General features: G+C 39.5%; 2 protein-coding genes across 2 annotated transcripts in view; one reads left to right on the plus strand and one right to left on the minus strand.

The window, feature by feature from the left end:
- Positions 1-14,843, plus strand: part of LOC123692987 — a 44,163-nt gene that overhangs the window by 8,317 nt on the left and 21,003 nt on the right. The gene's annotated exons all lie outside the window — the stretch shown is intronic.
- LOC123692978 lies at positions 1,968-8,908 on the minus strand. The gene is made up of 2 exons (XM_045637841.1): positions 8,709-8,908; positions 1,968-7,094 (listed from the first exon to the last, which is right to left on the minus strand). The coding sequence occupies exons 1-2, from the start codon at positions 8,906-8,908 to the stop codon at positions 2,519-2,521; spliced, it is 4,776 nt and encodes a 1,591-aa protein (XP_045493797.1). The 3' UTR covers positions 1,968-2,518.

Raw genomic sequence — 14,843 nt, forward strand, 5'->3', positions numbered from 1 at the left:
TTTAATTCATTAAAAATGTCCTGTCCAGGATTTTCCCAGTCAACCCATTTTTAATACATTTTTTAATACACTAAATCTATAATATAAAAATGAATCGCAAAATGTGTTGGTAAGCGCATAACTCGAGAACAACTAAACCGATTTCGTTAATTCTTTTTTTATTACATTTCTTGAAACGTAGTGAGAGAAAACGTAAAAATGTACGGAGTTTATTATAAAATTGGTCTCATTCTATTATCACGCCGTTGCAGATCGACTTATATTCGGATCTTAGACCAATATATGTATAATATAAAAAATGGATGAACCGATTTTGCTTAAATATGTCTAATTATATTTTACACGTCATGCCCTGAATTTATATTTTTTGGTTTTTATGGCATTCAAATGCTTTATAAATATAAATAGCGCGGTGTGTCCCTTAAGACACATAAAACTGAAAGGATAGAATAAATTCGATTGCTCAGGCGGGTCACGAGTGGCTGAGTTGGTTAGGCATCCGCCCCGGAATGGCGCGAAGGATGCGGGTTCAAGCAGAGGCGGCTCGTGACAAAATTTTATGGGTGTTCACTTGAAATAAAACACTGAAAATACCTACATGGTGTAAAGCAGTACAATTTAATTAAAAAATTACTTTTAAAGGAAAATCTATTAACCTTCGTAAAATATGTCTGTTAACTGTTTTCATCGACACGGTCATTGAACTCGCGTATTGACTTTCGGTACGCGGAATCTATTATCTAATGCTTTACGAATGTCTTGTCGTTCGATAGACGCCAATTGCAGTTCATTCAACAAATGGTACCTACCGAGATTGTGAATGTTTTTTCATCTTGATTGAAAGATGAGCTAAGTCGTGCACTCTCACCTCCGCCGGCTCGCCCGCTTCAAATAAAAGACACGGAAAACAAAATATTTTGTTGCTTTCATGTTCATCACAATCACACAACCACGGTGTTTTCACATATTGTTCGGATTTAAACACACGCGCATATGTTTTCGTTTCTGTCGTACATTTTTGCGTAAATCAAGTTCAGGCCGTGGCGGTCCCTTAGCTTTCAATTCAAGCCGAATTTGTAACGTTTTAACACACTTTTTAATGAACGCCACATTATAATTGTCCATTTTAATACTCACAAGTAATACTGATAACTACAGGCTATTTCAACAGTCAACACGTATCTTATGATTTTAATTAGAAAATTCCCGAATATACATTCGCGCGCGTGCAAGTTGACTAGAGTGTTTGTTTATGTATGAGTGGCAACGTCGCGCGCAAGCCGCAATCGCTGTCTTGTTTACGGGCGCCCGGGCACGCGGTAAAAACGAACCGGCAACGTTTGCGGGAGCGGCGCTCCGAATTTTGCTATATTTTCATAGAAAATCTTCTGTTTCACGCGCAGGACTCTGACAAAACTATCTCTTTCACTCCTATTGGATTTCGTATTAGAAAATGTACTAAATATTTTTTTCATTGGAGCGCAATCGTGAGCGCTCCGCTACGCGCGTTTTATAATACAGTATTATACCTACAGGTGTATGGAATGATGGAATGATGGATATATTCATTGGTATTGCCAGTAGTTTTTTACGATTACGATTGATTTTAAATAGTAATAATTAATATTAATAATGAAATTAAGGAGTATGATTTTATTATAATTATTTATGGGAGTTCACTGCACCAGCGCTCCTTAGGGCGAGCCGCCTCTGGGTTCAAGTCCCGCCTCGTGATCGAATTTTTTCTATTCTTTATAAATTTATACGTCATGCCCTTTCATTTGATATGTCACTTGAGTATATTTGACAAAATTCATTTTTTTATTACCACTTTTATACCTATAGCAAATAAATGGATGAACCGATTTTGATAAAATTTGACAAATTGTTACTGATAGGTCGTTCACTTTCATTTAATATATCACTTATGTTGAATCACTAGGGGATCACTGAATTAAACACTCACAAAACTTGTAAAAAACCAAACTATATTTCATACACCAGTAAAAATACTTATCAAAAATTAAAAACATTTCTATAGCGAGAGTTAATACGCGAGTGAATACACCTAGCGTCATCTGTTGGTCGAACATTGTAACTTTAACCTATGATTAAGTAAACATTCCGCCCACCGAGGACTTGTCCTCTTAATCAACATAAATACAATAATACTTATAGGTGAACAAAGTATACAAAAAAAGAAGTTACGACCTTTAACACTACTACATAGCAAGCTAACTACATGCTCAAAACAAAATAAGCAATGAAAATATTTTTGTATTGCTGCTACAGGCAAAAAAAAATTACATTTATAAATTCGTAACTCTGTTAACAAGTATGCGTTGAACAATACATTCTCTGTGAATAGATATCTATTACTCTATACAAAACAAAAGTAAAAATAATAAAAAAAAAAAACGAAACTAACTTCTCCACATTACTTAATGTATAACAAAAAAACTTATTAGACCTACTCAGATCTGCCGCCCACCGTGAAAGAACTTGGATACAAAAAAAATCATTTAGGCAATACACAAACTTTACTTAAAGCGCGTTTAAATAGACCGTTCTTACATTTCACAGTTACTACACGAGTGATTTTATCTGGGCCCGGGTGTTTGTCGACAATTTTACCTAATGCCCATTTACAAGGCGGCAGCTGTTCATCTCTTAAAACAACAATATCGCCTATGTTTGGTTCAGGAGTTTTAGTGGTCCATTTTTGACGATGGGCCATCGTTACTAAATATTCTTTGGACCATCTTGTCCAAAATTCATTAACCATTTTCTGTACTGTTTTCCACCTTTCTAGATCAGATATGTTTTGGACAAGATGATTTTCATCTGGAATATTAATGAGCGGTTCTCCGACTAGAAAATGACCTGGTGTCAGGGGTAGGGGATCGTCCGGATTATTATTAAGTAAAGTAATAGGACGCGAGTTTAAGCAAGCTTCGATTTGGTGAAGTACAGTAGTAAGTTCTTCGTAGGTTAACGTACTATCACCTATGACCTTACGCAAATGTGTTTTAACGCATCGCACCCCTGCCTCCCACAATCCACCAAAATTTGGCGAATATGGAGGTATGTAATGCCACGTCGTAGATTCGTAAGACAACAAATCCACTAATTCATTGGGATTTTCCTTACGTGCCTCCCGTAACATAATTTGCAAGAGTTTGTCCGCTCCTACAAAATTGGTAGCATTGTCGCTATATAAATCCTGGCAGTGACCTCGCCTTGATGTAAATCTTCGGAATGCAGCTATAAATCCTTTTGCACTCAAATCAGAAACTGCTTCCAAATGAATAGCTCGGGTCACCATGCACACGAAAATACAAATGTACCCTTTGTAGGCTTTGGAACCACGACCTGGAGAGAAACGCATTAATATAGGGCCAGCGTAATCCACTCCGGTAGATCTAAACGGTTTGCTCGGATTTAATCGAACATCTGGGAGTTCACCCATTATTTGCGTTTTCTGAGCTTTAGAATGACGTAAACATGTGATACAGCTTCTATAGAACTTTTTGACACGATCTCGTGCTCGTAGAATCCAATATTTTGCTCTAATAATATTTAGCATGAGTTGAGGGCCTCCATGGAGAGTACGACTATGAGTATCTGAAATTATTAGTGTAGCCAAATGACTTCTTGCGGGAATAATAATAGGATGTTGTTTGATTCTTCCACCAACTCTCACAATGCCTTTTTCGTCCAAAAAAGGTGTGAGTTTGTGAAGAACGCTTTTCTTTATAACGTAGCCTTTGGATGACAGATGTTTTATATCTTCAGCAAATTCATGGTGTTGAACTTGTTTGATACACATAAATAAAGCCTCGTTCAATTCATTAGATGTTAAATACTTCGGTAATTTAGATTTTTCTCTATTAAAAATTCTACGACACCATGCCATGACTCTCAACATTTTAAACAACGATGAAAATCTAATCCACTCAAAATCTTCTTCCTTCTGATGTTGAACACAAAATGATTTAGTATTTCTTTCTTCTTCTGTATCTGGTATAATCGGTTGATCGATATCAATTGTAGAATTACACAACCAGTCAGGACCCTTCCACCAAAGTGAGTAATCCTTTAATTCTGTAGATTTAAGACCACGAGAGGCGCAGTCCGCTGGATTCGATTCCGAAGGTACATGTCCCCATTGATTATAATCTAAAATGGTAAGTATTGTTGATACTCTATTGTTCACAAATGTAGCCCAACGTGATGAAGGACCTTTTAACCATGCAAGGACTACAGTTGAATCCGTCCAAGCGTAAGTATTTTCTTTAACTATACCCATGACTTGAGCGACCTCAGACACGAGTTTAGCTGCAAGTGTCGCACCGCAGAGCTCTAATCGTGGAATCGATATTTCTTTGTCGATGGGTGCAACTTTAGTCTTCGCTGTGATTAAGGTAACATGCACAGATTTGTCAAGTTTATTAACAACTCGTAGATAAATTGCTGCTGCATATGCAGCTTTAGAAGCATCCGAAAATGCGTGTAGCTCTATATCGCAATCTTTGCTTGTATGAAGCCAGCGCGGAATCACGATATTCTTCAGATCATTCAACTCTTTCCTGAAATTATTCCATTCTATCAATAGGTCTTCTGTTAAATTTGCATCCCAATCTAATCCTGCTTTCCATACCTTCTGTATAAATATCTTTACTTTAACTACTACCGGTGCTATCCAACCTATCGGATCATATAATCGAGCTATATCAGATAATATTCGGCGCTTCGTTACAGGATGTTGACCATCTGGTAAATTAATTGTATATTCGAAATTATCAGTCTCTCTGTTCCAAGATAATCCGAGAACTTTAAATTGATTATCTGATTTGATGCGTACGAAATCATCACTCATTTTATCTTTACCAATTTTACTTAGAAAGTTGGTGTCATTACTACTCCACTTTTGCATTTGAAAACCACCAGACTCCATTAGACTATTCATTTCATGGTATATGTGTAAAGCTTCATCTAAATTTTCGCACCCGGTCATTAAGTCGTCGATATAAAAATCACGCTGAGTAATTTCCGATGCAGTAGGGAACCTGAGCTGCTCTTGTTTTGCTAATGTCTGTAATGTCTTAACTGCTAAATAAGGAGCACAAGCAGTCCCAAAAGTTAAGGTCAATAATTTATAATGCTTAATTGGTTGATTCGAGTCATTTCTCCACACGATCCTTTGAAAGTTGGTATCTTCGTCTTTAACCAATATCTGTCGATACATCTTAACCAAATCCCCTATGATACATGCCCGATGAGTTCTCCACCTCATGAGCAGATGTCTCAAATCTTGCTGTAGTTTAGGACCTATGTGCAGATCGTCGTTTAAAGATACATCATTGACACCTTTCGATGATGCATTAAATACGACTCTCACCTTAGTAGTGTCCTTTTCCTTCCTTACTACAGCGTGATGAGGTAAATAAACTGCCTTTGGGTTATCGATATCTGTCTCTTCAATTTCTATCATATGATTTAGTTCCAAATATTCACATAAAACTTTTCGGTAATCTTCGTATAATTCTAAATTTTGTTTAAGTCTTCTTTCTAACGCTTTCAATTTTCTTACTGCTATGTCTTTTGAATTTCCATACATGCATTGAGGATCGTCACTAGTGAATGGTAACTTAACTATAAATCTTCCGTCTGAATTTCTCGTAGTTGTTGCTTCATATAACTCTTCACATTTTATTTCACTTGGCGATAATTTTCTTTCTATACTGTCTGGTTCTGCTTCCATTTCAAAAAACTTCTTTAAAAGCTCGTCGCTTCTTTCTTGAATATGCATAGTGATACTTCTATTTGTTAATCTTTCTGATCTTTGTGGAAGCTTACCTGATAAAATCCATCCTAACGTAGTTTCTTGCGCTACTAGACCCTGTGAATTTTTAAGCACACCATTAAGCAAGATTTCACTGTAAATATCCGCTCCTAAAAGAACGTCTATTTTACCTGGAATATTATAACTTGGGTCAGCCAATGTTAGATTATGTACATCTGGCCAACTGGGCGTATGCAATCTATGAGATGGAATATGAGTAGTCAACGAACTTAAAACGTGAGCATTTACTTGGATTGTGGTAGAAGGGTTGTGATACGATTCAATGAATAATGAAACCATGTATTTACTCGTAGCTAAACCCTCACCAAGACCTGACACCAAACCATTTATGGGAATGCGTGGAAGTCCAAGTAATTGTACAGTCTTTTCAGAAATGAACGATGCTTGTGAGCCTTGATCAAGCAACGCTCTCACTATATGTTTAACACCATTTCTAGAATACGCTTTGATTATGGCTGTGGCGAGAACCACATCATGACTACTTTCTCTAGTTGTATGGGCTGAGACATGAATTTCAGTTGACAATGGAACGGGGTTCACTTTCGAAAAATGGGCTGAAATCTTCGTCTCAGTTGATGAGTTTGATGGGGATGATCTGTCTTGGTTCTGTGAGTGCTGATTATGCGTAAGATTCTCTTGCGCATTATCCCTTTCGCGATGAAGCAGCGAATGATGTCGCCTTCCACATTTCTTACAGCAGGTTGAATGGCGGCATTTCTTAACAGTGTGGGTAGATGAGTGGCAATTGAAACACAATCTTTTATTTTCTACTGTGCTCTGACGGGCATTTACTGGCTGCTGGAGAAAGCTTTTACAGCTGTATATAAAATGTGGCCCTTCGCACAATGCACAAATGTTGTCAACAGATTCTTTACGTTGAATGGAACTGTGAAAAGATTTATGTTTAACGACGGGAGTAGCCTGCTGAGACTTTGGTGTATGCTTTACAGCTTCAAACTTTTCCAAAGTTCTAAACCTTGTCTCCAAGAAGGATAAAAGTTGTGTCCAGGTAGCCAATTCCTCTGGATTCAATTGGCTGTCATGATTCTCCCATAATCTGTGAGTTTCCGCATCCAACCGAGTAACAACAAAATATACAATAAATGTATCCCAATTATCTGTTTTAATTTTCATATTGTAAAGTGACGTTAAACAAGATGATGTAGTATCAATTAAACTCTTCAATCCTGTTGAAATCTCATGTGTTATCTTCTTTTGTGAAAAAAGCCTTTTCATAACAGTATTAACATTATATTTCTTATTGTCATAACGTTTCACCAATTGTTTCCAGGCTTCCAAATAATTTTGATCCGTTGTAGCATAATTATTCAAATAAGTTGCAGCTTCTCCGGTTAAACTGGATTTCAAATAATGAAATTTTTCAACATTGCTCAAAGATGCATTATTCTGAACAATAGAAATGTGCATGTCATGAAACGCTTGCCAATCTTCATACTTTCCACTGAATGTTTGTAGCTGTATGGTGGGAAGTTTCACTTCTTCTTTAGTTACACTAGGAATATTATTACTGCTTTTAGGTACAGTTGCACAGGCATCTTTTAAGACACATTTAAACGTTGTGTAGAATTCCTCAAATTCTTCATATAAATCATCCGAGAAATACTTAGTCTTAGACTTTTCCGCTGCAGATATTGAAGCAATAATCTTCCGATGACCAGCTTTAAATTCTCATACAAGTGACATTTGTTCAAGTGACATTTACATAAAGCCGATATCACGTAATCAACTGATATCATGACTAATAAAACACCAATCACGTTAATCTCTCAAATCCTAAACGAGGTTAAGCTAAGGTTTGAAGAGGAATTGGAGCCGGAGGACCCGAAGTTGACAATCATCCACACTATAACTCCAGAACAACTACACTCGTCTGGGTATATAAGGTCAAACTCTAAGACTAAGATAAAAGCCTTGATTGAGGAGTACATCGCCAATTACATTTCACAGAAGAGGCGAACTAGAGCCACACTCGGAACAACGTTCACTGAGTCTCTCAGAAAAGACGCGGGAATGCCTTCGAAGCCCATAGAAGAGGAAAGCCAGACAGGATCCTCTCGAGAGGCAATCGATCCCACGAGAAGGATGTTAGTCTTGCCACAGTCCTCGAAAGGCATTCCACAGGCATCCCACGGAAGCGAGAGCAGTTTCGAGGATGAACTTGAAACCGATCCGCAGCAGACTGAGATCAACAAAAAGTTCCCTGCTCTGCCTCGAACACACTGTCCGAAGACTTTATTTATAGGAAATATGCAGTATTCCTACCTAAATAGTCTCTACAACACGGACAGAGGCTCCTACCCACGGAAATGGAACCACCTCAAAAACACGGATCCGGACCAAGCCTGGCACTCGCTGAACCAGACTATGATTATATTTCTGAACTCAAGATGGGAGAAGCAGGGAGTTAAACTAGGAACTGACGAAACTCCAGTCGATACAATGAGCTATCACGACCTCAAGGCTTCTATAATCAGGACCATCAACGAAGCCCAGACAAGCCAACAAAGCCCCACATCACAAATCTCTACATCGCGTACGCAACCAACAGCTGGTCCAGACACAGTTGCAAGACTAGAAAAGGGCATCCACCGAATAGAAGAAGCTGTTAGAGTTTTAACGTCTTATACAGCTAAGACAACGGGGCGCGAGGTCTCCACACCTGCTACCTCAACCCCATCTCAGCCACGCTTATCGGGTATACCATCCACATCAGGAACTTACCAGAGGGTACTCGATTCCGATAGCGAGGAAGAGGTGATTGTGGAATGACACAGTATCGGCAGCAAGTACAAGTTTAGAAAAAAAAAAAAAAAAAAAAAGCCTTTTCATAACAGTATTAACATTATATTTCTTATTGTCATAACGTTTCACCAATTGTTTCCAGGCTTCCAAATAATTTTGATCCGTTGTAGCATAATTATTCAAATAAGTTGCAGCTTCTCCGGTTAAACTGGATTTCAAATAATGAAATTTTTCAACATTGCTCAAAGATGCATTATTCTGAACAATAGAAATGTGCATGTCATGAAACGCTTGCCAATCTTCATACTTTCCACTGAATGTTTGTAGCTGTATGGTGGGAAGTTTCACTTCTTCTTTAGTTACACTAGGAATATTATTACTGCTTTTAGGTACAGTTGCACAGGCATCTTTTAAGACACATTTAAACGTTGTGTAGAATTCCTCAAATTCTTCATATAAATCATCCGAGAAATACTTAGTCTTAGACTTTTCCGCTGCAGATATTGAAGCAATAATCTTCCGATGACCAGCTTTAAATTCTCATACAAGTGACATTTGTTCAAGTGACATTTACATAAAGCCGATATCACGTAATCAACTGATATCATGACTAATAAAACACCAATCACGTTAATCTCTCAAATCCTAAACGAGGTTAAGCTAAGGTTTGAAGAGGAATTGGAGCCGGAGGACCCGAAGTTGACAATCATCCACACTATAACTCCAGAACAACTACACTCGTCTGGGTATATAAGGTCAAACTCTAAGACTAAGATAAAAGCCTTGATTGAGGAGTACATCGCCAATTACATTTCACAGAAGAGGCGAACTAGAGCCACACTCGGAACAACGTTCACTGAGTCTCTCAGAAAAGACGCGGGAATGCCTTCGAAGCCCATAGAAGAGGAAAGCCAGACAGGATCCTCTCGAGAGGCAATCGATCCCACGAGAAGGATGTTAGTCTTGCCACAGTCCTCGAAAGGCATTCCACAGGCATCCCACGGAAGCGAGAGCAGTTTCGAGGATGAACTTGAAACCGATCCGCAGCAGACTGAGATCAACAAAAAGTTCCCTGCTCTGCCTCGAACACACTGTCCGAAGACTTTATTTATAGGAAATATGCAGTATTCCTACCTAAATAGTCTCTACAACACGGACAGAGGCTCCTACCCACGGAAATGGAACCACCTCAAAAACACGGATCCGGACCAAGCCTGGCACTCGCTGAACCAGACTATGATTATATTTCTGAACTCAAGATGGGAGAAGCAGGGAGTTAAACTAGGAACTGACGAAACTCCAGTCGATACAATGAGCTATCACGACCTCAAGGCTTCTATAATCAGGACCATCAACGAAGCCCAGACAAGCCAACAAAGCCCCACATCACAAATCTCTACATCGCGTACGCAACCAACAGCTGGTCCAGACACAGTTGCAAGACTAGAAAAGGGCATCCACCGAATAGAAGAAGCTGTTAGAGTTTTAACGTCTTATACAGCTAAGACAACGGGGCGCGAGGTCTCCACACCTGCTACCTCAACCCCATCTCAGCCACGCTTATCGGGTATACCATCCACATCAGGAACTTACCAGAGGGTACTCGATTCCGATAGCGAGGAAGAGGTGATTGTGGAATGACACAGTATCGGCAGCAAGTACAAGTTTAAAAAAAAAAAAAAAAAAAAAAAAAGCCTTTTCATAACAGTATTAACATTATATTTCTTATTGTCATAACGTTTCACCAATTGTTTCCAGGCTTCCAAATAATTTTGATCCGTTGTAGCATAATTATTCAAATAAGTTGCAGCTTCTCCGGTTAAACTGGATTTCAAATAATGAAATTTTTCAACATTGCTCAAAGATGCATTATTCTGAACAATAGAAATGTGCATGTCATGAAACGCTTGCCAATCTTCATACTTTCCACTGAATGTTTGTAGCTGTATGGTGGGAAGTTTCACTTCTTCTTTAGTTACACTAGGAATATTATTACTGCTTTTAGGTACAGTTGCACAGGCATCTTTTAAGACACATTTAAACGTTGTGTAGAATTCCTCAAATTCTTCATATAAATCATCCGAGAAATACTTAGTCTTAGACTTTTCCGCTGCAGATATTGAAGCAATAATCTTCCGATGACCAGCTTTAAATTCTCATACAAGTGACATTTGTTCAAGTGACATTTACATAAAGCCGATATCACGTAATCAACTGATATCATGACTAATAAAACACCAATCACGTTAATCTCTCAAATCCTAAACGAGGTTAAGCTAAGGTTTGAAGAGGAATTGGAGCCGGAGGACCCGAAGTTGACAATCATCCACACTATAACTCCAGAACAACTACACTCGTCTGGGTATATAAGGTCAAACTCTAAGACTAAGATAAAAGCCTTGATTGAGGAGTACATCGCCAATTACATTTCACAGAAGAGGCGAACTAGAGCCACACTCGGAACAACGTTCACTGAGTCTCTCAGAAAAGACGCGGGAATGCCTTCGAAGCCCATAGAAGAGGAAAGCCAGACAGGATCCTCTCGAGAGGCAATCGATCCCACGAGAAGGATGTTAGTCTTGCCACAGTCCTCGAAAGGCATTCCACAGGCATCCCACGGAAGCGAGAGCAGTTTCGAGGATGAACTTGAAACCGATCCGCAGCAGACTGAGATCAACAAAAAGTTCCCTGCTCTGCCTCGAACACACTGTCCGAAGACTTTATTTATAGGAAATATGCAGTATTCCTACCTAAATAGTCTCTACAACACGGACAGAGGCTCCTACCCACGGAAATGGAACCACCTCAAAAACACGGATCCGGACCAAGCCTGGCACTCGCTGAACCAGACTATGATTATATTTCTGAACTCAAGATGGGAGAAGCAGGGAGTTAAACTAGGAACTGACGAAACTCCAGTCGATACAATGAGCTATCACGACCTCAAGGCTTCTATAATCAGGACCATCAACGAAGCCCAGACAAGCCAACAAAGCCCCACATCACAAATCTCTACATCGCGTACGCAACCAACAGCTGGTCCAGACACAGTTGCAAGACTAGAAAAGGGCATCCACCGAATAGAAGAAGCTGTTAGAGTTTTAACGTCTTATACAGCTAAGACAACGGGGCGCGAGGTCTCCACACCTGCTACCTCAACCCCATCTCAGCCACGCTTATCGGGTATACCATCCACATCAGGAACTTACCAGAGGGTACTCGATTCCGATAGCGAGGAAGAGGTGATTGTGGAATGACACAGTATCGGCAGCAAGTACAAGTTTAGAAAAAAAAAAAAAAAAAAAAGCCTTTTCATAACAGTATTAACATTATATTTCTTATTGTCATAACGTTTCACCAATTGTTTCCAGGCTTCCAAATAATTTTGATCCGTTGTAGCATAATTATTCAAATAAGTTGCAGCTTCTCCGGTTAAACTGGATTTCAAATAATGAAATTTTTCAACATTGCTCAAAGATGCATTATTCTGAACAATAGAAATGTGCATGTCATGAAACGCTTGCCAATCTTCATACTTTCCACTGAATGTTTGTAGCTGTATGGTGGGAAGTTTCACTTCTTCTTTAGTTACACTAGGAATATTATTACTGCTTTTAGGTACAGTTGCACAGGCATCTTTTAAGACACATTTAAACGTTGTGTAGAATTCCTCAAATTCTTCATATAAATCATCCGAGAAATACTTAGTCTTAGACTTTTCCGCTGCAGATATTGAAGCAATAATCTTCCGATGACCAGCTTTAAATTCTCATACAAGTGACATTTGTTCAAGTGACATTTACATAAAGCCGATATCACGTAATCAACTGATATCATGACTAATAAAACACCAATCACGTTAATCTCTCAAATCCTAAACGAGGTTAAGCTAAGGTTTGAAGAGGAATTGGAGCCGGAGGACCCGAAGTTGACAATCATCCACACTATAACTCCAGAACAACTACACTCGTCTGGGTATATAAGGTCAAACTCTAAGACTAAGATAAAAGCCTTGATTGAGGAGTACATCGCCAATTACATTTCACAGAAGAGGCGAACTAGAGCCACACTCGGAACAACGTTCACTGAGTCTCTCAGAAAAGACGCGGGAATGCCTTCGAAGCCCATAGAAGAGGAAAGCCAGACAGGATCCTCTCGAGAGGCAATCGATCCCACGAGAAGGATGTTAGTCTTGCCACAGTCCTCGAAAGGCATTCCACAGGCATCCCACGGAAGCGAGAGCAGTTTCGAGGATGAACTTGAAACCGATCCGCAGCAGACTGAGATCAACAAAAAGTTCCCTGCTCTGCCTCGAACACACTGTCCGAAGACTTTATTTATAGGAAATATGCAGTATTCCTACCTAAATAGTCTCTACAACACGGACAGAGGCTCCTACCCACGGAAATGGAACCACCTCAAAAACACGGATCCGGACCAAGCCTGGCACTCGCTGAACCAGACTATGATTATATTTCTGAACTCAAGATGGGAGAAGCAGGGAGTTAAACTAGGAACTGACGAAACTCCAGTCGATACAATGAGCTATCACGACCTCAAGGCTTCTATAATCAGGACCATCAACGAAGCCCAGACAAGCCAACAAAGCCCCACATCACAAATCTCTACATCGCGTACGCAACCAACAGCTGGTCCAGACACAGTTGCAAGACTAGAAAAGGGCATCCACCGAATAGAAGAAGCTGTTAGAGTTTTAACGTCTTATACAGCTAAGACAACGGGGCGCGAGGTCTCCACACCTGCTACCTCAACCCCATCTCAGCCACGCTTATCGGGTATACCATCCACATCAGGAACTTACCAGAGGGTACTCGATTCCGATAGCGAGGAAGAGGTGATTGTGGAATGACACAGTATCGGCAGCAAGTACAAGTTTAGAAAAAAAAAAAAAAAAAAAAAAAGCCTTTTCATAACAGTATTAACATTATATTTCTTATTGTCATAACGTTTCACCAATTGTTTCCAGGCTTCCAAATAATTTTGATCCGTTGTAGCATAATTATTCAAATAAGTTGCAGCTTCTCCGGTTAAACTGGATTTCAAATAATGAAATTTTTCAACATTGCTCAAAGATGCATTATTCTGAACAATAGAAATGTGCATGTCATGAAACGCTTGCCAATCTTCATACTTTCCACTGAATGTTTGTAGCTGTATGGTGGGAAGTTTCACTTCTTCTTTAGTTACACTAGGAATATTATTACTGCTTTTAGGTACAGTTGCACAGGCATCTTTTAAGACACATTTAAACGTTGTGTAGAATTCCTCAAATTCTTCATATAAATCATCCGAGAAATACTTAGTCTTAGACTTTTCCGCTGCAGATATTGAAGCAATAATCTTCCGATGACCAGCTTTAAATTCTCATACAAGTGACATTTGTTCAAGTGACATTTACATAAAGCCGATATCACGTAATCAACTGATATCATGACTAATAAAACACCAATCACGCTAATCTCTCAAATCCTAAACGAGGTTAAGCTAAGGTTTGAAGAGGAATTGGAGCCGGAGGACCCGAAGTTGACAATCATCCACACTATAACTCCAGAACAACTACACTCGTCTGGGTATATAAGGTCAAACTCTAAGACTAAGATAAAAGCCTTGATTGAGGAGTACATCGCCAATTACATTTCACAGAAGAGGCGAACTAGAGCCACACTCGGAACAACGTTCACTGAGTCTCTCAGAAAAGACGCGGGAATGCCTTCGAAGCCCATAGAAGAGGAAAGCCAGACAGGATCCTCTCGAGAGGCAATCGATCCCACGAGAAGGATGTTAGTCTTGCCACAGTCCTCGAAAGGCATTCCACAGGCATCCCACGGAAGCGAGAGCAGTTTCGAGGATGAACTTGAAACCGATCCGCAGCAGACTGAGATCAACAAAAAGTTCCCTGCTCTGCCTCGAACACACTGTCCGAAGACTTTATTTATAGGAAATATGCAGTATTCCTACCTAAATAGTCTCTACAACACGGACAGAGGCTCCTACCCACGGAAATGGAACCACCTCAAAAACACGGATCCGGACCAAGCCTGGCACTCGCTGAACCAGACTATGATTATATTTCTGAACTCAAGATGGGAGAAGCAGGGAGTTAAACTAGGAACTGACGAAACTCCAGTCGATACAATGAGCTATCACGACCTCAAGGCTTCTATAATCAGGACCATCAACGAAGCCCAGACAA

The sequence above is a fragment of the Colias croceus genome, chromosome 7 (genome assembly GCF_905220415.1).
Source record: "Colias croceus chromosome 7, ilColCroc2.1".
NCBI classification, from domain to species: Eukaryota; Metazoa; Arthropoda; class Insecta; order Lepidoptera; family Pieridae; genus Colias; species Colias croceus.

Excerpts from the sequence above, each read along its gene's own strand:
- LOC123692978 (XM_045637841.1), bottom strand. The coding sequence starts at position 8,908 with ATGCACATTTCTATTGTTCAGAATAATGCATCTTTGAGCAATGTTGAA. Across the intron at positions 7,095-8,708 it reads GTTAATACTGTTATGAAAAG|GCTTTTTTCACAAAAGAAGA; the intron begins GCTTTTTTTTTT and ends TGTTATGAAAAG.